This window comes from Mustelus asterias, chromosome 1 (assembly GCF_964213995.1).
Source record: "Mustelus asterias chromosome 1, sMusAst1.hap1.1, whole genome shotgun sequence".
Lineage (NCBI taxonomy): Eukaryota > Metazoa > Chordata > Chondrichthyes > Carcharhiniformes > Triakidae > Mustelus > Mustelus asterias.
In genome coordinates, this window is record NC_135801.1 from 120,883,601 (window position 1) to 120,909,007 (window position 25,407).

General features: G+C 40.3%; 1 protein-coding gene across 7 annotated transcripts in view; it reads left to right on the forward strand.

The window, feature by feature from the left end:
- The window catches only part of LOC144496920 (calcium uptake protein 3, mitochondrial-like), a 173,924-nt gene that overhangs the window by 143,404 nt on the left and 5,113 nt on the right, over positions 1–25,407 (forward strand). For all 7 annotated transcript variants that reach the window (XM_078217542.1, XM_078217569.1, XM_078217561.1 and 4 more), the window contains 3 exons: positions 6,954–7,062; positions 8,540–8,697; positions 24,752–24,820. In XM_078217542.1, the coding sequence (XP_078073668.1) occupies positions 6,954–7,062; positions 8,540–8,697; positions 24,752–24,820 (336 nt within the window). The remainder of the gene's footprint in view (positions 1–6,953; positions 7,063–8,539; positions 8,698–24,751; positions 24,821–25,407) is intronic.

Here is a 25,407-nt window from a genome sequence, read left to right on the forward strand (position 1 = left end):
ACAGCAATCCATTTCCAATGCCAGAGTCAAAGTTACCACTTCAACGGGATTTTTTACTTCACTTACACTCTCCAAATTTTTTCACCCCTAGAAGGCCATGCTCAATGGATTGTCTATCTATTTGTCTCTACCTATATGTTCACAGCCATCTGAGTGACAATGCATTGCTCACTCACAAACCTGGAATGCCAAAGAGCATCTTCCCATCCCCCTTCACATTTACCCCTAGTCCCTACAGTCACTTCTCTCACCAAAACTCTGACTATAGCATTGCTGAGGTAAGCAATGACAAAATTTGAATGACAGCAGCAATGTGCATTCCCATAACTATAATCATATATAATTAATTTAAATTAGTACAACAATCAGTTGAAGTAGCCCTATATTTGTCACCTGCCCAAATAGATATTTGTTACAGTAATCAAAATGGAAGATATGCCATTTTATACAACAAAATTTATCAAATACTGTTTCTGTCAAAATGCAGAAATGAGTTCTGCATTTTCCCCTCTCTGGCTATTCTCCAATTTTTATTACTTTTTCTCTCAATTCTCATTTCTAGATAATTGTGCAAAACAATATTAAGATTTCAAAATATTTTACAATCATATTTTGTGCCAGTCACTTGCATTAAATCTGATGGTGAACTAAAAGAATTATGTGAAATGCAAGTGTAAATGTCACAAAGGGATTTGAGAACATTTGGTAGGGCCTGGCACGAAAAAAAATTAGGAATACTTATATGATCAATAATGGCCCTGGTATACAATTCCAGAGATGGTGACCTGGAGGAAGTGGAGGTATCTGATTCATTGACAAAAATAAGTCATCTTAGCAGGTGAATGCTAAAGAGTCACAAAAACATTAACATTTTTCCACTTTGTTTTCAACATAGTTATATCTGAAGAATAGTAAGAGCCTGAGGACAGAGGGGGGCACAGGAGCTATCAGGTGCTAAGGCGAGCTTGGTTAAAAGGTCCAACTGGTTCTCTGCAACTTCACCCCAACAGTTTTGTTATACATTACAGACTCTAGTCCTCACCTTCCCATGTGTGCCAACTTATGCCAGCCCACGCCCTCAATAGCCTCTCATACCCTTGAATCACCCACCAATCATCATGGTCCATTGAAGCCAGAGAAAAGAGCTCCAGCCACTACAATCTTTCCTGATACTAAGGGCCAGATTTTCACTGCCAAGGTCGGTAGATGAATTGGAAAATTTAATGTGATTCAATCAACAAAGAAGTGTGAGATGAAGTAGGGCCTGCTATCCCGGATGCAGATTAGAGGCGCCTTCGTTCTCTGCAATTTAATCTAAATTGTTAGATTACAGTTTAGGCCAGTGATCGACAACCTAGGCTAGTGAATGGCCACATGAGTCAGCCTCCTTCATCTCAGTAGGCTGCAAGATTGAAATCAGGCTTGTTCACTAATCATGACCCCATGACTAAGTTTAAAGATATTTAATACACGCCAAATATTTCATGACAAGTTATAGAAAATGCTTAATCATTTATATATTAATAGAACTATCAGTTTAAAATGGTAAAAACAAAATAAATCTTTACATTTTGGACACAGAGCGCATGGTTCTCAGCTAATGATTTGTGCAATCAGCATGCACCTCACTTCACTTGCCCTTGCTTCACATGCATATCACTTCAGTCATACTGGTAGGAAAAAAAACTATGTAGATGGAAATCAGCCGAATGTGCCAATCCTGTGCATTGGCAACGGTCAACAAAATGTTTCAGGAGAATGTGTTCCCTCCATGCCAACTCAATGCCAGTTCATGCACCCATCCATCCCCTTGGCTCTCTCTCGCTCCATGTCAACTCATTATCCCCCTAGTATACACTATGTACAGAACCAGTGAACCCCTGTGTAACAATGGTATGTTGAAACTATTTCAAAAATATGAACAGGTGTCTTTTTAATTTAAAAACTGGTGTTGCTACAACCCTATAAAAGTGTCAATTAACCAGACTATAACAGAAACTCTAAGCACTTAACACCTCTTAACCTTGTGCAAATAAATATTGACCCTTTAACAAAAGAGATCACGGAAAAAGACAATTTATAACCTCATGGAGATGTCAATCCAGCAAAATCAACACTTCTATGCATCTGTGTAAACAGAATTAATTTTTTAAATCTCTGGTGCAGGCAGCTGATTTGGATCTCCACCCACTCACGAAAACTGGAGTTGGGAATGCTTAGGGGCCTGTTCCGACACAGCTCCTCAGCCCCCATTTTCATAGCCCCACAACTTCCAAACCCACCATCACAAGACTGGGAACATTCAGCCCAATGAGTTTGAGTAAAGTGTCCCAAATCTGGCTATCCAGGTTTTTCAAAAACTGGACATTTTTATCAATTATGAAACAAAAATACTTAGCCTGGACAATTCAGCTGGGTGCTGTATTGGGACAGTTTGATATCTGACTCGTTATCTCCTTCACTGCCAGCATACCAGTCTATTTCCGTGCTCCGAGAAACCCTCGATCCCTCCTGACCTGGTTTGACTGGAACCGCCCAGCCCAAAATCTGGCAAAATTTGAAATCCGGCACATTCTCAGTCTTGTTTGTCAGTTTCAAAACATCGAACCTGTGTTGACAGAAAACCAGGGTCAGAATTTTACAGAGCTTGGGCGACCCGAACTCAAGTGGAAAGACATCAGGCCTGCATCATGGCACCCTCACATGATATTACAGTTGGTGGCACGCGTGGGAGTTGGAAGCACGCATGCTTACAATTAAAAGGGCAATTAAGCCCACTAAACATGCAATTGTCACAAATTTTACATGGCCTTTGCATTTTACAGTTGGTGCAATGGCCAATTGCTCAGGTGATGTTTTTTCACCATTATCCAGGGCAGGATAAAAGCCCCTAATATGTTTGAGGTATGTATTTACAATAGAAAGTCTCAGTCTACTTCCGAGTATTGGTTACAGTGATTTTTGCATGACTCCCAATAAACCACTCAGTGTTCAGCCATGTCAATTTTGTCCTCTCTTGATAGCCACAGGATGTTTATTTCAACTCATTTTTGTGACATCCCATAATAAGGACACCTCAGGTTCTTTATGCTGCTAGCAGGATAGGTGTACATTAGAGTTGTGCCTATAAAGCAACATTGTTGCATCTTGAAAGGTTGACTGTCAAGATGTCAGCATTAAAGTTTGAATGTCTAAACTGATTGAACAAGGTAAAAGTAAAGAGGAAAATTGTCAAAAAATAATAGATTTGAGCGAAAAATGTTTTAATGAGGAGCTGAAGGAAATCCGTATTAGTAAAGAAATGGTTTTGGGGAAATCAATGGGATTAAAGGTGGATAAGTCTCAAGGTCCTGATAATCTTCACCCCAAAGTATTTAAGGAAGTGGCCATGGAAATAGTCTATTGGTGGTTATTTTCCAAAATTCTTTGGACTCTGGAATAGTTCCTGCAGATTGAAGGGTAGCTAACGTAAACCCGCTATTCAAAAATGGAGGTAGAGAGAAAACAGGGAACTATAGGCCAGTGAGCCTAACATCGGTACAGGGAGAAGTTGCTGGAATCTATTTTCAAGGATTTCACAACTCGGCATTTGGAAGATAGTGGTATAATCAGATAAAGTCAGCATGGATTTACAAAAGGGAAATCATGCTTGACGAATCTATTGGAATTCTTTAAGGATGTAATTTGTAGAGTTGAACGGGGAGAACCAGTGGATTTCAGAAGGCTTTCGACGAGGTCTCACATAACAGACTACAATGTAAAGTTAAAGCACATGGGATTGCAGGTAATGTCTTGAGATGGATAGAAAGCTGGTTAGCAGATAGGAAGCAACGAGTTGGCATAAATGGGTCTTTTTCTGATTGGCAGTCAGTGACTAGTGGATTCCACAGGGATCTGTGCTGGGACCCCAATTTTTCACATTATATATTAATGATTTAGAAGAGGAAACTGAATGTATTATCTCCAAATTTGCAGATGATACAAAGTTGGGCGGGAGGGTGAGCTGTGAGGAGGATGCAGAGATGCTTCAGCATGATTTGGAGAGGCTGTGTGTGTAGGCATGTGCATGGCAAATGCAGGATAATGTGGATAAATGTGAGATTATCCACTTTGGTAGCAATAATAGGAACAAAGAACAATACAGCGCAGGAACAGGCCCTTCGGCCCTCCAAGCCCGCACCGCTCCCTAGTCCAAACTAGACCATTCTTTTGTATCCCTCCATTCCCACTCCGTTCATGTGGCTATCTAGATCAGTCTTAAACGTTCCCAGTGTGTCCGCCTCCACCACCTTGCCCGGCAGCGCATTCCAGGCCCCCACCACCCTCTGTGTAAAATACGTCCTTCTGATATCCGTGTTAAACCTCTCCCCCCCCCCCCCCCCTCACCTTGAACCTATGACCCCTCGTGAACGCCACCACCGACCTGGGAAAAAGCTTTCCACCGTTCACCCTATCTATGCCTTTCATAATTTTATACACCTCTATTAGGTCTTCCCGTCTTTCCAGTGAGAACAACCCCAGTTTACCCAATCTCTCCTCATAACTAAGCCCTTCCATACCAGGCAACATCCTGGTAAACCTCCTCTGCACTCTTTCTAAAGCCTCCACGTCCTTCTGGTAGTGTGGCGACCAGAACTGGGCGCAGTATTCCAAATGCGGCCGAACCAACATTCTATACAACTGCAACATCAGACCCCAACTTTTATACTCTATGCCCCGTCCTATAAAGGCAAGCATGCCATATGTCTTATTCACTACCTTCTCCACCTGTGACGTCACCTTCAAGGATCTGTGGACTTGCACACCCAGGTCCCTCTGCGTATCTACGCCCTTTATGGTTCTGCCATTTATCGTATAGCTCCCCCCTACGTTAGTTCTACCAAAATGCATCACTTTGTATTTATCTGGATTGAACTCCCATCTGCCATTTCTTTGCCCAAATTTCCAGCCTATCTATATCCTTCTGTAGCCTCTGACAATGTTCCTCACTATATGCAAGTCCAGCCATTTTCGTGTCATCCGCAAACTTACTGAAGACAGATTATTACTTGAATGGGTGTAAATTGAGAGAGGTGGATACTCAACGAGATCTTGGAGTCCTCGTGCGTCAGTCACTAAAAATAAGTGCGCAGGTACAGCAAGCAGTAAAGAAGACAAATGGTATGTTGGCCTTCATAGGGAGAGGATTTGAGTATAGGGATAGGGATGCTGCTATCGTGTAGGGTGTTGGTGAGGCCACACCTGGAGTATTGTGTGCAGTTTTGGTGTCCTTATCTGAGGAAGGATGTCCTTGCTATAGAGGGAGTATAGCGAAGGTATACCAGACTGATTCCTGGGATGGCAGGTCTGTCATATGAGGAGAGACTAAGTCGGTTAGGATTATATTCACTGGAGTTTAGAAGGGAGAGGAGATCTCATAAAAACTTAGAAAATTCTAACAGGGTTAGATTCAGAAAGAATGTTCCCAATGATGGGGGAGTCCAGAACTAGAGGTCATAGTTTGAGAATAAGGAGTAAACATTTTAGAACGGAGGTGAGAAGTTTCCTCACCCAGAGGGTGGTGAATGTGTGGAATTCACTACCACAGAATGTAGTTGAGGTCAAAACGCAGTCTGCTTTCAAGAAGAAGTTAGATATAGCTCTGGGGGCTAAAGGGATCAAAGGATACGGGGGGGAGGGGGGGGATCAGGATATTGAATTCAATGATCAGCCATGTTAAAATGAATGGCCTACCCCTGCTTCTTGTTTCTATGTTTAAAACTAAAGTGTTAAAATTGAAAGAATCAGCGCTGAATTTAAACATAATTCTTTACAATCACGTGCTTGGATCATAAATCTGTGCAACAAACTTCATCACAATGGTGAAATGGCGAGATCACTACTTCCAGATTGTTCAATAAGCAACATGTTTTCTGAAGCAATATGAGCATGTTTCAGACTAACCAACCCTTCACTGACCAGCGTTCTCCCAGGACTCATGGGCACAAGTGGACATCGTGGCTGCCTCAGCCCCTGGTGATCAGTTGCACACACTAACTGAAAAACTGTGGCCCATGCTTATATCGCAATGAGGATGGTGTTGGTTCAGAGAAATCTATAAGCACAAAAATGTAAAGTTTTTTTAATGTAAAGTTTGCTGCTTTTCTGTTTACTTTTATTGAAACGTTGCCTTTTCAAACTTTTCCTCTGGAAGAAAATAAGGTGTAGAAGGCAGAAATAACACTTCATTGATATGAAAACAATTAACACGTGCAAATTGTACATTTCTTCTTGCCTGGTGTGTTCTGCTCACAATACTTAACCACATAAAAAAGCTGGATGAAGATACTAATTGGCTGTGGTTCCTTCCATTTACTTAGTATTTGCCCTTTTTTATTTTCTATTTTGTTGTAAAAATACTTATTTTAGAAGTTATTTTTTTCTTAGATTTTAGCTTGCTTTCTTTGCTTCACAAGTGTATAAATAAGGTAGTGAGTTAAGTTGCGCAATGTTCTAAAGGTTGAAATTTGCAGACAGACATGAGCAAATCTTTTATTTGGTGTCAAAAGTCAAAAGATCTGCCTTAGAGGGCTATGTTTATAGACACTAAAAGTTGCCTGAGCGCTGTAAGTAAACAATTAGTACTTGGCACTCATTAAAGAGTGTGTTTTTTCCAAAATTTTATTTCAGTTGAATTGTGTTGAAAAGAACAGGTGAAAGAATCTTTGACCTAATCTGTGGAAAGTTTGCTGACCTTCAAAGATTTTTCACTCTGTGAGTGATCATCAAGTCTAGTATTAACCTTCTATTGCTGGGCCATATCGCACATGAAGTGTTAGATATGGAACCCCACAACAATAAATCAAATGTAGTGCCCAATCAGATACAATTAAACACCTCTTGATTGAAACCTATATACCACTTGAGTCACAAAATGTTTCAATTAATAATCATTATATATTGTTTTATTTTAGGGCATCACTTTTGATGAATTCAGATCATTTTTTCAATTCCTGAATAACTTGGAGGACTTTGCCATTGCAATGCAAATGTATAATTTTGCAAATCGATCAATTGGGCAAGGTGAGCAAAGTTGTATAATGCTAATGCATTAATTTGAAATTGTTTCCATTAAACCGAGGTCATGTGGGCAAAAATAATTTTACTACATTCCACATGCTATAAATTGGCCTTATCAACAATCTTGTAAATTGGGACAAAGCCATTTGCTCAACATGCAAGCTTGATGCTGAAATAGTGCACATTGAAGCGATCCTGCAGGATAATGGCTACCCTGATCAGATCATTTCTTTCTGTATATCTCACAAATTAATGAATGGGCCTCAGTCTGCCGCTTCCATCCTGAAAAGTGGCCAGTCTACCACAGAATATCCTGAAGCATAAGGTGTCTCAAAACTTTGGGAAAGTGGCAATTTCACGCCATTGTAATGCAATATCAACACAAGCGGTGTTATCCACTAACAGGGTGCTGCCATCAAGCCAAAGGGATGTTGAGTGCAAGAGTAGAAGCTTCGGCATCATGTCTCGTTATCGGCAATACGCAAGTTCTGTATTACAAAACAATTTTAAAATAGTTTTGTTCAGAAATCTTTTTCAGCTTGTGTGATTTAATTAGCAAGTAGGCTTTGCTCATTGAAGTATGTATTACATATTCATTTAATATTTTGGTTGTTAGCATAATTTTAAGTAATGAATTGCAAGGCAACTTTAATGCCTTTTAATATTGTTTTAGTTTTACAATGACGTCTTAAATAATTATTTACCCTGACCCCTTTTTGGTGTCTCATATTCTTAGCATTTTAAAAAATAAAACAGCATTTTAACCCTATTTTTGGCTAGACTGATTTTATTTTCAAAGTTAGTTCTGGTAAGTCAGAATTATAGGAATTACTGCTTTAAGCTCACTGACTTTTTTTCATATTATACACAGACTATTTTTAACGTCATCTGGCCTGAATGTGGTAGATAAAAGATGAAATATTAATGACAATGATGATGATTTGACCTGAAAATATGTAACATCATTTGGCTCAAACTGCAGCAGTACCAATGTTGGTAGCAAATTCCGAGGAAACATATATTCGATAATAGAATGCTTACTGTGTGTGTGTGTGTGTGTATAATTAGCTATATATTTAGAAAACTTCCACAGTAATTAAAATTTAATAGTAACTTTCATCTCTTCCTGGAAGCTTTATTCCATTATTAAATCTTGGAATCAAAGTCATACTTCAAATTGTTGAGATAATTTTTGATAAATCATTGGTCCGTGCATGTCATATTTTCCTGGATGTGGAGTGTACTGAAAATGTTGCCTTTCTCTGAAGTCCCCCATTAAATTCGCAAAACATTTATACAAGTTTGAGGGTTAACTTTTATTTTATACTTTTTAATTTGGTATTGAAGTCATTTTTTAAATTTATATTTCTAATATAGAAAAATTAAAGTTCTTAACTGGGTTTTCAAGTTTTGGTTGATCTGTAACTTACAAGAAAGGTGAGTTCTTACTTTTAACTCTTTCTTTGGGATGTTTATACAGATGAGTTCAAACGTGCTGTATATGTGGCCACAGACCTCAAGCTTTCTTCACATTTGGTAAATACAGTTTTCAAAATCTTTGATGTGGACAAAGATGATCAATTAAGTTACAAAGAATTCATTGGTGTTATGAAAGATCGACTGCACAGAGGATTTAGGGTAAGCATATATATTTTTATAAAAGATTAATGGCAAATTGCTTTGAAAGAATATTTGCTTATCTTTACAGCTTAATAGGTGATAATTACCTTAGAATCTAGCAATCTCAAAACGCATATTACATCATTAATGCATTTGAAAACAACTGGAATGCCAAGCACGTGTAATGAAGTAAACAGTAGCACTACTGGATTAGCCCAGTATTATCTCAAACCTCTATTTAATGTTTAAACTTCCAAGGATACCTTTATAGAATGTTGTCAGGTGAGTAACCATTTTGTTTTTAAATCTTTCATCCATTGAAAGTATGACCTGTTTACATGGACATCTACTGTTGACATATTCAAAATCACTCTTAAATGTTTTTTATTGCGCTGTCTGATAAAGTCACATTATTGAGATACAGTGACTTTATAGCTACGTTTGATCTTGTATTCGCACTTAGTAGAACAATTCTTTTTTAAATAAATTCCTAAAGACATTGTCACAATGGTTTGAATTTGTGTGGGAACAATTCATTTAAAGAAATATATGATTTATTTTCCAGTTTAGGTCTCTGTATTTAAGGAAAGATAGAATCCTAGAATCCTTACAGTGCAGAAGGAGGCCATTCAGCCCATTGAGCCTGCACTGATGATAATCCCACCCAGGCCCTATCCCTGCATATTTCCTCTGCTCGCCTCCCCCCCCCCCCCCCCCCCCCCCCGGCACTAATGGTCAATTTAGCATGGCCAATCAACCTAACCTAGACATCTTTAGACTGATTTGATTTGATTTATTATTGTCACATGCATTAACATACAGTGAAAAGTATTGTTTCTTGCGCGCTATACAGACAAAACATACCGTTCATAGAGAAGGAAATGAGACAGTGCAGAATGTAATGTTACAGTCATAGCTAGGGTGTAGAGAAAGATCAACTTAATGCAAGGTAAGTCCATTCAAAAGTCTGACAGCAGCAGGGAAGAAGCTGTTATTGAGTCGGTTGGTATGTGACCGCAGACTTTTGTATCTTTTTCCCGACGGAAGAAGCTGAAAGGGAGAATGTCCGGGGTGCGTGAGGTCCTTAATTATGCTGGCTGCTTTGCCGAGGCAGCGGGAGGCTGTGGGAGGAAACCAGAGCACCTGGGGGAAACTCACGCAGGTGTGGGGAGAATGTGTAAACTCCACGTGAAGTACATGGGCAGGAATTCAAAAGAGGTAGTGGGATCCCAGAGTGCAGATTTGCTTCCTTTTCTTTGCTTCTCTACTGTCACTCTGCCTCATCATAAAGGCATTTGTCATCATTTTGAATGATTGATTCCCCCCAGTCATTAATGTCATTGCTGCCATGCTTCAAGGTAACTTTCAGCATGTCTTTGTTCTCCCCTGAAAAGTTGCCAACTTGAGAGTTGAGAAAACAGGAACTGGCGGGGGAGACACTTCAGATTATTCCTAAGTGAATTGTTGACTTTGCTTGATTGACATGTTTGTTCTTTCTGTGATCTCTTTTGTCAATGTCTAAATGCTTATTTGAAAAAGATTAAGAGGTGCAAAGTTTTTGAAACCTCTGCTATTAATACTTTAATTGTCTCATTGACCTTTCCCTATAACAATTGTTTTTCATAAGAACATTTGTGAATGGGTGTTTTTTTCCTCCATATTCCACACTTGCCATTGTTGTTACATGGCTCATTGATTATATACATAGCGCACATTGAGGGGAAGGAGGAATATGAGGGGCCTTTGGGGTGGGGTGGTTTTTGGGATGGGGGCATGTTGGTATGGAAGGGGCAGAGGTAAGACTTTTTGAGTTTACCTTTTGAAAAGTTCAAAGAAAGAACAAAGGACAAAGAAAAGTACAGCACAGGAACAGGCCCCTCAGCCCTCCAGACCTGCGCCGATCATGATGCCTGCCTAAGCTAAAACGGTATGCACTTATGGAATCCGTATCCTTCCATTCCTATTCTATTCATGTATTTATCTAGTTGCCCTTTAAATGACACTATCATACCTGCTCCCACCACCTCCCCAGGCAGCGCGTTCCAGACATTCACTATCCTCTGTGTAAAAAAACTTGCCTCACACAACTCCTCTAAACTTTTCCCCACCTATGTCCCCTAGTACTTGACTTTTCTACCCTAGGAAAGAGCATCTGACTATCCACTCTGTCCATGCCACTCGTAATCTTGTGGACCTCTATCAGGTCACCCCTCAACCTCTGTTGTTCCAGTGAGAACAAACCGAGTTTCTCCAACCTCTCCTCATAGCTAATATCCTCCAGACCAGGCAACATCCTGGTCACCCTCCAAAGCATCCATATCCTCCTGGTAGTGTGGTGACCAGAATTGTACACAATATTTTAAATGAGGCCTAACTAAGATTCTGTACAGCTGCAGCATGACCTGCCAATTTTTATACTCCATGCCCCAACTGATGAAGGCAAGCATGCCGTATGTTTTCTTGACTATCTTATCCACCTGCGTTGCCACTTTGAGTGATCGGTGGATGTGTACGCCCAGATTTCTGCCTATCAATACTCCCAAGGGTTCTACCATTTACTGTATAATTCCTACGTGCATTGGACCTTCCAAAATGCATTATCTCACACTTGTCCGGATTAAACTCCATCTGCCATTTCTCCACCCAAATCTCCAACCCGTCTAGATCTTGCTGTATCCTCTGACAATCCTCTTCACTATCCACCAATTATTGTGTCATCTGCGAACTTACTAATCAGACCAACTACATTTTCCTCCAAATCATTTATATATACTACGAACAACAAAGGTCCCAGAACTGATCCCTATGGAACACCGCTAGTCACAGCCTTCCATTCAGAAAAGCACCCCTCTACTGCTACCCCCTGTCTTCTATGGCCAAGCCAGTTCTGTATCCATCTTGCCAGCTCTCCTCTGATCCCGTGTGACCTCACCTTTTGTACCAGTCTACCATGAGGTACCTTGTCAAAGGCTTTACTGAAGTCCATGTATACAACATCCACTGCCTTTCCTTCATCTATCATCTTCGTCACTTTCTCGAAAAACTCGATCAAGTTAGTGAGGCATGACCTCCCCGTCACAAAACCATGCTGTCTATCACTAATAAATCCATTTGTTTCCAAATGTGAGTAAATCCTGTCCCTAAGAATCTTTTCCAATAATTTCCCTACCACTGACGTAAGGCTCACCAGCCAATAATTTCCTGGATTAGCCCTGCTGCCCTTCTTAAACAATGGAACAACATTGGCTATCCTCCAGTCTTCTGGAACTTCACCTGTAGCCAATGAGGATACAAAGATTTCTGTCAAGGTCCCAGCAATTTCCACCCTAGCCTCCCTCAGTATTCTGAGGTAGATCCCAGCAGGCCCTGGGACTTATCTACTTTAATGCTTTTTAAGATGTCAAATTCCTCCTTTTCGATATCGACATGACCCAGCATATCTACACACCCTACCCTAGGCTCCTCATCCATCAAGTCCCTCTCTTTGGTGAATACTGAGGCAAAGTATTCATTTAGTATCTCGCCCATTTCCTCTGGTGCCATGCATAGATTCCCTCCACTGTCCTTGAGTGGACCAACCCTCTTGCTCTTTACATACGTATAAAATGCCTTAGGATTTTCCTTAATCCTGTTTGCCAAGGACTTTTCATGACCCCTTTTAGCCCTCCTAACTCCTTCCTTAAGTTCCTTCCTACATTCTTTATACTCTTCAAGGGCTTCATCTGTCCTAAGCCTTTTGAGACCTTATGAATGCTTCCTTTTTCTTTTTGACAAGACTCATAATATCCCTCGTTATCCAGGGTTCCCAATACTTGCCACACTTATCCTTCAACCTCACAGATACATGCTGGTCCTGAATTCGAATCAACTGACATTTGAAAAACTCCCACATGTCGGATGTTGATTTACCCTCAAACAGCCTCCCCCAATCTACACTCTCCAGATCCTGCCTAATGTTGATGTAGTTAGTCTTCCCCCAATTTAACACCTTTGCCCGACAACCGCTCTTGTCCTTATCCACAAGCACTTTAAAATTTACGGAATTATGATCACTGTTCCCAAATCCAGACAATGGTTCACATTTTCTCTAAGGGCCATGACCCCTATTCATGGAGAAACTGACCAGACTCTGTGAAAATTGCGGGCGCTAAGAGATGCCTACTCCCATAAGGGAGCAGGCCTGGTCAGGAATGCAAGGTGCAGGCTCACTACCCATACATTTACCCTGTGCCAGTGAAAATTGGGGTGCTGGAAATCAGTTGGGAATATCAATCCGGGCCCAACTTCCATTTTTAAATGGCTCCAGAGATTTTCCGACGTCGTGAAAATCCAAGCCTAAAACTCAGTGTCACATAACTCAACATAAGAAGTCAGCCAATTAGGACTGAGCTGAGGGGAAATTTCTTCACTCTTTGAAACTCTTTGCCATGGCGTGGAGTACTGTGGATGCTCGGTGGTTGAGTAAATTCAAGACTGAGATTGATAAGATTTTTGGATTCCAAGGTAATCAAAGGATATGGGGATTGACCGGGAGAGTGGAATTGAGGCCAAAGATTTGTCTTGATCTTATTGAATGTCAGAAAAGGCTCAAAGGGTCTTATGGTCTACTTCCCCCAAATTCTTATATTTGTATGGTAGGTGTGAATGGGGTAGAGCAAGGACAGTTGTGTGGAATAAGACATAGAGGAGTGTTGGTGGAGCGGAATGATTGACCATATCAAACATTGGAGAGCTTGAAGGTGACCAGGAGATGTATTGCACCGTGATCACAATCGCAAAGAATGTTATTTGGGACTTCAAGCCCTCAAGATTTTAATATTATGATTGTAGTATGATGTGGACTTTTGAGAGAGATTCTGAGTTTAGAGCGAGATGGTACATTGATGGCATTTTCAGGATTGTAGAGAAGAAAGGAAGATTTACAGATCAGTAGTGGTTAGACTCGCTGATCAAGGGCAAGATTTGTTTAAGGAATAATTATGGCAGTATGATGAAGGGAGGGAAATAGGAGAATCTGGACATAATTATGTACTTGGGTCATATATTTGGATATAGTTATGTACTTGGGTCAGTATTACAGTAGTGCTGTTAATTCATTTTTAGTGGTGTCTATAGTTGTGTATTTGTGAACAAAAACATTTTGTAATCTAAACCAGAAATTGGTTGCATTTATCAACTTAACCCAAACGTGCACCCTGCCTATTCTCAGGCTTTAAGAGGATAAACTAAGTTGCATTATCCTCAATCTGCAAATATTTGTATCAATTAACACCAACCACTCCTGAAAGAAGAAAATTATATATTTTTTAAATTAATTTTTGTTTACTTTGTTAACATTTATGATACTTCAGCTTCTACTTTAATGCTGTGTGTATGTCCCAATCTTTAATTTGCTTTTTGTAAAATGATTAAGAAGTATTATAACATGTGTTGCTTATTTTGTACCACTTGGTTTGCTGTATGAGAACTCATCAGTCTAATTGGCTGTTCGGCCTATTCACTAAGATCACTGTTCCTAGATCCCCTATAGATAACGTCAGGTTGAAAATTGCATTAGCATAGGTGAAATCAATGCTTGCTAAATCTTTGTGAGCAGCTTCCTTCAAAGTCAGCAGTGAATGCTGTCCCTTTGCCACTGACCACAAAATCCTAGCCAACATTTTCAATTATGGATGTCAAAATAATCAGCTTTTACAGGAGATGTTGATGCAAATGATGTTGATAATCCTAAAAATTGTCAAAAATGACAGGGTAACTAATAAAGCTCGAGATTATTTATGTACAAATGCTACGGCAACTTCAAGCGAGGGCAGATGCCTTATTAAATGTGAAAGGCACTGTTTTGCCATTAGCTTCACAAAAATGTTTCGCTGTCTAGCTCCCTGTTTAAATGCTTTGGCCGCGTAAAGTTTTTTTCCTTGCACTGTAGATAGATAACTCGCAACAGAAAGTTAAATTAAGTCATTTCAGGTACGCTTTTAATGCTGTGCTATGTCTTATTTACAACCAGCCAACCCCCTCCAACACTGAAAATTAACTATAATAAGCGAAAAGTTTAATTCTTTCAGGTTTCAGTTGTTATCAAACAGTGTTTTTGCCTGTGTTTCTCTTTTAACCCAATTTTCTTTCTGATTCGTTAGTTCTCTTTCTCTACCTAATTTTCTACCAAATACACCCACTGTAACATATACTTCCTTATTCAAACCTTAAACTGTCCATTCCAGGATCCTTCAATCTGATTGGTTTAGAAGACAAACAGCTGCTTGCCCTGTACAGAGTATCACCTTGTTCCCATCTTGCACGAACAATAACTTGCATTACAAAGTATCAAGGAGATTAAACGGGCAAGATAGGTCTAGCTAATTGCAGACACCTATCATTGACTGGTTGCAGGAAATTTTGGACAATTCAAGCTAAAAATGTTAGTGCAATTTTGGAAAACTTTGCTGCCATCTTCTGGGGAGTACTAGTTTAAAATCTGTATCAATGTCATAACAGAAGCTTTTTTAAAAAAAAGTATTTGAATAGCTTGTGCGTTCTTGGAACACTTTATAAAGAATTATGTTTATATACCTGGGAATTGTAATTTTTTTTAATCTTATTTCAGTTATCCAGGACATGAACTTCAAGAGTCTTAGCTATTTTGATGCCTTTATTTGTGAGCATTTTAAAATGATTTTAAACTTTTTCAGTTAGATTCAATTTCCCCTCACAAAATGTATTGGTGCAAGATAGTAAAGGCCATGATTTCCTTCCAGTGTCTTTGAATAAAACTTACATTTCAAAAGCCCAAGAACCTTCAGCGGTTTGTTGTTGGAAGGGAACACTTTTGTATTCTCTCGTTTGCAAGAATGGGGCTGTCCTGAATTCTGTTGGATGTCTTGTCTCCCATATATGCTGCTGTATCTATGAGAGCATCTACGTCTGAGCAGCCAATGGTCACTGTCACGTGTGGCTGGTTGTTGTGTCTGAAAGAAAGTATAAAAATATATTCAGGGTTATTCCAGTTCTCCCTTGTAATGCCATGTGTGTGTGACGCTCTTTGGATAGTATTGGTATTAACATTTGATTTCGCTGATAAGTGACAAACACAAACAAAATGGTTGAGTTTTCCACAAACTTTACACTGTTTGCCAGTAACAGGACATTCTGTCTGGTGTGGATGGGCACCACCAAAATGGGCTCTGCCGCAATGGAAACATGCTTTGGACAAGTTACAACAGACTGCTGCTGTGGCTTTGCAGATGGTTTCCTGGCATGATGACAGTAAGAAGTTTAACAACACCAGGTTAAAGTCCAACAGGTTTATTTGGTAGCAAAAGCCACACTGTGAGTGATGAACAGTAGTCACAGGAATTGAATTTGTTGTATGGTAGTTATCGTTGGCAACCTCAACATCAGTAGCTCTAGTCTCTGAAAGCGATAGTGATTTTGCTAACTCCAACAGCTCTGAGAGCTTTCCATCTTACTCGAATTCTTTTTGGCTTGTTGCCTAGAGAGGCAACTTTTGATTATTCGCGTTTTAATTTCCTGTTCTACATATTCAACATCACCAAAGTCACATTTCATTGGTAGTTGCCTCAATCGCATGCCATATTCATTAGTTGTGTCATTTGCTTCTTGCTTGGTGAGTCGGAAGACAATTGTTTTGTATTTTCTATTTTTCTTGGATATGAAATAGGTTGTTAGTATGTCTTTTGCTGAGTCAGTCATTTTGCCCAGGTGTAAGTGTCTCAAAAATGTCTTCCAATTATTCACCTCCATACTTTCTCAGAAGACTAAGGAAATTTGGCATGTCAGCTATGACTCTCACCAACTTTTACAGATGCACCATAGAAAGCATTCTTTCAAGTTGTATCACAGCTTGGTATGGCTCCTGCTCTGCCCAAAACCGCAAGGAACTACAAAAGATCGTGAATGTATCCCAATCCATCACACAAACCAACCTCCCATCCATTGACTCTGTGTACACTTCCCGCTGCCTCGGAAAAGCAGCCAGCATAATTAAGGACCCCACGCACCCCGGACATTCTCTGTCCACCTTCTTCCTTCGGGAAAAAGATACAAAGTCTGAGGTCACGTACCAACCGACTCAAGAACAGCTTGTTCCCTGCTGCTGTCAGACTTTTGAATGGACTTACCTTGCGTTAAGTTGATCTTTCTCTACACCCTAGCTATGACTGTAACACTACATTCTGCACTCTGTTGTTTCCTTCTGTATGAATGGTATGCTTTGTCTGTATAGTACGCAAGAAACAATACTTTTCACTATGTTAATGCATGTGACAATAAATCAAATCAAAATGATGGAGAAGTAATGCCATTTTTTCTTTTGTCGTCTGTGCTTGCAATATGTGCCATCATGCCTTTGAAATGCTGTAGCCACTTTTGCCAATGTGCGAACACAGATACTGGCTTCAAATGCTCATCGAAAAGCAGTGGACAACACCATGTTGATCAGCAATGCTGTGATAATTTGTTATCAAGAATCTGGGATTGGATGATTATTTCAGCAAGATCAGTGTCTGCATACACTGTGCAGGCCTTCCAGCTGCTAATCACATGCTGTAGTGCCTCCTGTACATGTCTAACAACAGGCTCCAACCTCAATATATTCCTTAAAGTTTCAAGGGAGTAAGACGAGGCTGGAGGGCCTCTATTTTAATGCCAGGAGTATTAAAGGTAAAACAGATGAGTTGAGAACAAGGATTGACACGTGTAATTATGATATAATAGCCATCACAGAGATGTGGTTGAGTGAGGGGCAGGATTGGCAGCTCAATGTCCTGGGATATAGAATCTTCAGACGAGACAGAGGAGGGGGTAAAAGAGAAGGAGGCATTGCATTATTAGTTAAGGAGGCAGTTACTGCAGTAAGGAGAGATGATATCTTGGAGGCGGCATCAAATGAAGGGGACAGCTAAGTTGCTAGGTGTTTATTATAGACCCCCAAATAGTCAACGGGAAATTGAAGAGCAAATATGTGCGCAATTCGCAGAGGTGTAAAAAGATAATAAGAGGGTAATTATATTAGATGATTTCAACTTTCCCAACATTACTTGGGATAGCCATCATGTTAAGGGCTTAGACGGAGTAGAGTTCTTAAAATTTATACAGGAAAACTTCTTAGATCAATATGTAGAGGATCCAACAAAGGAAGAAGCTGTGCTGGACCTAATTCTGGAGAATGAAGCCTGTAGCATGAAGGTGGTTGATGTGTTGGTGGGGGAGCATTTTGGTGATAGCGACCACAACATGGTTCAATTCAAATTTGTTATGGACAAAGAAATTGACAACACGCAGAAAATGGCTTTGGATTGGGGGAGAATAGATTTTAACAAAATTAGGCAGGATCTGGCCAAGGTAGACTGGAACGAATTACTTGTGGGGAAATCTATAGAAGAGCAGTGGGGAGTGTTCAAAGATGAATGGTGAGGGTACAGGCCCAACATGTTCCCTCTCGGGTAATAGGAAGGTGTAACAAACCTTGAGAACTATGGATGACCAGAGACATTCAGGATACAATGAGAAGGAAAAGAGAGGTTTTTAACAAGTGTAAGAAGAGTAAGTCTGAGGAGGCATTAGTGGAGTACAAAAAGTGCAGGATGGAGCTTAAATCAATTCGGAGAGCAAAGAGGGGATATGAGAAAGTTCTGACTGGTAAAAGTAGGGAAAATCCTACAACATGCCATAAGTTTATCAATGGGAAGAGGATAACCAGGGAAAGAGTAGAGCCCATTAGAGACCAAGGGGGAAATCTGTGGGTGGAGGCAGAGGAGATTGGTAGGGTGTTAAACGAATATTTGACATCTGTCTTCACCCATGAGAATGAGGAGGTAGTTATGGAACTCGGGGAGAGAGACTGTGAGGCTCTAGAAAAAATTATCATAGGCAGTGACAAGGTATTGGAGGTACTGGCGGACTTAAAATGGACAAATCTCCAGATCTGGATAAATTGTGTCCCAGGCTGTTGTGGGAGGCAAGGGAGGAAATTGCAGTGGCTCTGACCCAAATTTTTAATTCCTCCCTGGCCACAGGGGAGGTGCCAGAGGATTGGAGAACAGCTAATGTGATCCCACAGGTTGTAGAGACAAGCCTGTGAACTACAGACCAGTGACTCTCATATCTGTGGTTGGGAAACTACTGGAAAAGATTCTGAAGGAGAGAATCTATCTCCATTTGGAGAGGCAAGGTTTGATCAGGGATAGTCAGCATGGTTTCGTCAGAGGGAGGTCATGCCTAATAAATTTGATTGAATTTTTTGAGCGTGTAACCAAGTGAGTTCCCAAGGATGAGGGTAGTGCGGTTGATGTGGTTTACATGGATTTCAGCAAAGCATTTATAAAAGTCCCACATGGGAGACTTATTAAGAAGGTTAATGCACATGGGATACAGGGTGATCTGATGAGGTGGATTCATAATTGGCTTAGCAGTAGGAGACATAAGAACATAAGAACATAAGAAATAGGAGCAGGAGTAGGCCATCTAGCCCCTCGAGCCTGCCCCGCCATTCAATAAGATCATGGCTGATCTGACGTGGATCAGTACCACTTACCCGCCTGATCCCCATAACCCTTAATTCCCTTACCGATCAGGAATCCATCCATCCGCGCTTTAAACATATTCAGCGAGGTAGCCTCCACCACCTCAGTGGGCAGAGAATTCCAGAGATTCACCACCCTCTGGGAGAAGAAGTTCCTCCTCAACTCTGTCTTAAACCGACCCCCCTTTATTTTGAGGCTGTGTCCTCTAGTTTTAACTTCCTTACTAAGTGGAAAGAATCTCTCCGCCTCCACCCTATCCAGCCCCCGCATTATCTTATAAGTCTCCATAAGATCCCCCCTCATCCTTCTAAACTCCAACGAGTACAAACCCAATCTCCTCAGCCTCTCCTCATAATCCAAACCCCTCATCTCCGGTATCAACCTGGTGAACCTTCTCTGCACTCCCTCCAATGCCAATATATCCTTCCTCATATAAGGGGACCAATACTGCACACAGTATTCCAGCTGCGGCCTCACCAATGCCCTGTACAGGTGCATCAAGACATCCCTGCTTTTATATTCTATCCCCTTCGCAATATAGGCCAACATCCCATTTGCCTTCTTGATCACCTGTTGTACCTGCAGACTGGGCTTTTGCGTCTCATGCACAAGGACCCCCAGGGGTCTATAATAAATACCTAGCAACTTAGCTGTCCCCTTCATTTGAGACAGAGGGTGGTGACAGACAGCTGCTTTAGTGACTGGAGGCCAGTGACCAGTGGAATACCACAGAGATCTGTGCTGAGCTCCCTATTGTTTGTCATTTATATAAATAACATAGATGACTATGTGGGGGTTAGGATCAGTAAGTTTGCTGATGACACACAGATTGGCCGTGTGGTTAACAGTGAGGTTGAGTGTCTTGGGTTATAGGAAGATATAGACGAGATGGTCAAATGGGCGGATAAGTGGCAGATGGAATTTAACCCTGAAAAGTGTGAGGTGACACATTTTGGAAGGAGTAGTGTGACAAGGAAGTGTATATGAAAGGTCTGAATACTGGGAAGTTCCAAAGAACAAAGGGACCTTGGTGTGTTTGTCCATAGATCTTTGAAGGCGGAAAGGCAGGTTTATAGGGTGATGAAAAAGACATATGGCACACTCGCCTTTATCAATCGGGGTATAGATTACAAAAGCAGAGATGATGGAGTTGTATAGAACTTTGGTGAGGCCACAGCTGGAGTACTGTGTGCAGTTCTGGTCGCCACATTATAGGAAGGACGTGAACACACTGGAGGGGGTGCAGAGGAGATTCACCAGGATGTTGCCTGGGATGGAACACTTAAGTTATAAAGGGAAGTTGGATAGGCTTGGCTTGTTGTCTCTGGAGCAAAAAAGACTGAGGTATTCAAGATTATGAGGGGCATGGACAGAGTGGATAGGGAGCAGTTGTTCCCCTTAGTTGAAGGGTCAGCTATGAGGGGACACAAGTTAAAAGTGAGGGATGGGAGGTTTAGCGGGGATTTGAGGAAAAACGTTTTTACTCAGAGGGTGGTGATGGTCTGGAATGCACTGCCTGGGTGGGTGGTGGAGGCGGGATGTCCCACATCCTTTAAAATGTACCTGCCATAACATTCAGGGCTATGGGTCAAGTGCTGGCAAGTGGGCAGGGCCTTTTATGTGTCGGTGCAGACTCGATGGGTCGAACGGCCTCTTCACACTGAAGGATTCTGTGATTCCGTGATTCTGATTCTTAAATCCCCAAATTAAAATTATGTCTTCAGAAAGTAGACATAAATCTTGCAAAAGTTTCACACCTGAAAGCTATGTTTCATATTTATCACCCTTTTCATCACCATTGTGAAGTTCTTGGGAAGAAACTGGAAGATTCAGAACCAGAGCTGAACATGCTGTTAAAGCATAAATTCCTTTTGTTCTCCTTCTTAACTTCCTCTGCTGGTACATGGGAATGGTAGGCTTAAATGGATAAAATGCACAATGTAATTTTCAATGCACCAGTTTTGAAAAGAATAATAGTCCATTTTAACATTAGATCAAATCAAGTTGTCATTTTGTAACACATTCAGTTGTACATTAAAAGACTGATATTTAGTGGGTAAATATGTAGGGATATCGGGGTAGGGCCTGGGTGGGATTGTGGTTGGTGCAGATTTGATGGGCCAAATGGCCTCCTCCTGCACTGTAGGGATTCTATGATCTGAGTTCAAACCCACTTAAGGACTTGACCATGTAATATAGGCTGACATTTGCAATGCTCGCTCAGCACTGCATTCATTGTCAGACAGGCTTCCCATCACATGAGATGATAAAGCAAGGCCACATCTGCTTGTTTCAGTGGTTCACTTGGATATTTAAGATCCCATGGCACTAGTGGGGGCTAGGGGTGGAGAATGCTCTGTCAGTCTTAACAAACAATACAATTGACACCATTGCATGACCTTTCACCTCATTGCTATTCATTGCACATTCCTATGTGCAAAGTGACTGCCATATATACCTATACATCAACACAGTAACCGCACAAAGTAACTCACTGTATGCTTTGGGGGCATGTCTGAAAGATGTGGGAAGGCGGTACATAAAGATGGCAAAAAGTATGTTCCCTCACACCAGAAAACACTCAGTCACAATAGTAATTCATTCTAGTCTTCACATTTTTCAATGCAGCTAATGTGGACTCCTCTTCTTGTAGAAAATAGTTAATGTTTGATGCAAAATATTAAAGAGCAACAGATGTCTTGAACTTGACTTGTCTTTGCCTAAACACAAAAAGGGAGGAAAAAAGGCAACAAGAATTAAATTATTTTAATTGCTGTATAGCTGATTCATGTTTTTGTTGCTTGTGGGTTACAAGATCTACCTCACGATAGGATTAAGCAAATCCCAAATGTATTCATTATGGAGAAGGTTGGAGGAATGAACTTCAATGAGCTATATTGCCTGTTTTCATCCATAATTTTGCTCATATTTCTTGTGCATATACTCCATCATTTATATTTGGTATATATGAGATCATCTGTTGTACTTACATGGTCAAAAACATTTTTGTAAAAAATTTTATTCATATTGGTTTCTTTTGATGCAGCCAAATATTTGAGCTCATGTGAATCTGCGAATTTCCTTCACCATCAGCAACTTGTAGAACTATTGAAATATACAGTATAATAGATGTGATCCCAGTACCTCTAAAGTTGCCTAGATATGTTCTGTACGCAAAAAGCAGGAAAAATCAAACTTGACCAATTACAGACCATTGGTCAATGCTTGATCATCAGTAAAGTGATGTAGGGGATCATCAACAGTGCAATCAAACAGCAGTTGTTTAGCAGTAACCTGTTCACCGACACTCTACTTGCTTCCATCAAGGCCACTCAGCTCCTGACCTCATTACGGCCTTGGTTCAAAAGGCTCTCCAGAGGTGAGAGTGACTGTCCTTGTTATCAAGGCCACATTTGACCAAGTTTAACATCAAGGAGCCCTAGCTAAACTGGAGTCGGTGAAATCAGGGGAAAACGTCCCGCTGGTTAGCGTCATACTTGGCACAAAGGAAGATGGTTGTGATTGTTGTAAGTCAGTCATCTCAGGACATCACTGCAGGAGTTCCTCAGAGTGGTGTCCTTGGCCCAGGCATCTTCAGCTACTTCATCAATGACCTTCCTTCCATTATGAGGTCAGAAGATTTCTTCCCCCCCCCACCCCCAACTCCATCCTGACCTGACTCTCATTCCCTTCTGCCCAAGACCTGACATTCAGCCCTCAACCTCACCCTCCCCTTCCGCCCTCAGTTCTGACATATGAATTAGGAGGGGGAACAGTCACTTAGCCCTTCGAACCTGTTCTGCCACTCGATAAGATCAAGCCTGATCTTATTTTGATCTCAACTTTACAATCCTGCCTGCCTCCGATAGCCCTTCACCCTTTGCATATTAAGAATCTTCTTGTGCTTCAAAGATATTCCAAGATTCTGCCGCAATCACCACTCTGAGGAAGTTAACAATCCTGTGGACAAACTCTATCATGGGCGGGATTCTCCAGCCTCCCAGTTATGTGTTCGTTGGTGGCAAGATTCTCTGGTTCCACTGATATCAATGGAATTGCCCATCAAAGCCACCACACTGTCAAGAAGCCTGCGGGGGGGAGGGGGGGATGTGTGCTGCCGGTGAGACCAGAGAATCCCGTCAATGTGAAAGACCAGAGAATACCGCCCCAAGATTTGTTTCTCAGCTATTTAAATAAGCAAATTACAAACTGATGAAGTGACAAATTAAAAACTTCTTTAAAAAAATGATCAGTTAGAAGAAATCTGCAACCTGTGTGCACCGACTAAACACCACAAAACCAATTGAAACACTCAATAAGCCTCAGTAGCCATTTTAGTTTCCATGCTGTTGAGGATGTAGCCATTTGAATTAAATTTATAACATAAACACAAAAAACTTAAATTAGTCAGGAGAAAAATATAAATAAATCTACCTATAAAGTTAGGCACCATGTCTTAAAATTATTTTAGGAACTTCATGCAGCACAAACCCTATCCTTAGTATGACCCTGTACTTAAGTTCTGTTCCATTTCTTAAATTTTCATTGCTTTCTAACTGATAACAAAATTCACCGAGATACCAGACTGCAACTTCCAGTTGAATGGGCATTCTATACCTTGAGGTTCTCATCTTCTGCTTGGGAGGGAGGGAAAAAAGGGCTTACAACTACAAGCGATGAATGGCAAATCTCATTTTCAGTCGTTTATTCCTGTTAATAAGGGGTATGAACCCTTCAAAAGTCTTTTTTTGAGATCTGAACATTTGGTAAGAGTGAGAGCAAATAAATCCATTCAGATTGGTAAAAGTTAAAAATGACCAACTTGATAAATTCGTGAAGTACTATTTCAGAGATGGAGAAAGTATAAAAGATGCGCAGAAACAGGGCTAGAGGTTGTGGGGGACATGGAGGAAATTAGAGTGAGGAAAACTATCAAACGGATGAGGCGGCTTGGAACATAATTTAATCCAGGCATTGATTCCAGCTTCCAATCGGTGTTTGTTTGATTTGAAACAAGTTTAAAAGAAAATTAGATAGTAACCTGGCATTCATTGACCCATTTAAATAAACTATCGAAGCCAGTGATTAACAAATATAAACTAGTAATAATGTCTATAATGCTATAAGTATCACAGTTTAGTGTCAGTGGAATAGTAAAAATAATTGATACTTACAATGTTGAATCATGACTTTGAATCATACTATATACTGCATTTGTTGGGTTTGCTCCTATACTAATAAAATGCAATTTCATGAACTGATTTACATTGTGTTTTTATTGAAAGAATGCAAAAATAAAATAAACTTGCATTTATATATTTATTCCACAAACTCAAATTATATCAAAATAAGATGCACCAATTTTTACTAATGTTGACTTTTGCTGGTCTAATATTTACTACTAAGTCAGCAACTTGGATAAAGTATCTTTAACTTTTCAATATTATAAGTCAAAGCTTATTAAAGCCACAAATTGTCTACTACTTATTGACAATGTCTCTTTTGCTTTTCTACCTTGCATCCAACAGGGATACAAGTCTACACAGGGATATCCCAGTTTCAAAGTCTGCCTTAAGAAAGAGTTTGTCAGCAGATAAGTATGTTCAATTTATTTGCATTTCATTTCATGAAGTGATACTTAGATTGCTTGTTGAAAATAAATGCTGTTGTCTTTTGTTTAAAAACTTGCCATAAACACTTGAAATTTCGTCAAAGGTTTTTTGCTCATTAACTCATTTTTGCTCATGGTGGCCATAATCACATTGAGCATTAGGAACAGATTCTTTCTATTCTTTCTCAAATGGGGCATGCTTCTGACATAGATGAGATTTAGATGACATGCTTTTTGTGGCAAAGGAGCTGAAGTTCCAACTTTTGTCAAACTGTTATGCTACCAGTTTGGAAATAAGCAATCAATGATTTTAGCTGTTATGTTACAGACATTTATGCTTCAAAAACATTTTTGCAATTAATGTAGACAGGGGCTTGTCCTCCACCATGCTTCCTGAAGTCGATGAATTTCTCCTTCATTTTACTGACATTGGGGGAGCGATTATTGTCGTCACACCATTTCACCAGATTATCTATCTCTTTCCTGTACTCTGTTTCATAAATCCGACCACTACGGTGGTGTCATCAACAAACTTGAAAATTGAGTTGGACGGAATTTGGCCAGGAAAATGAA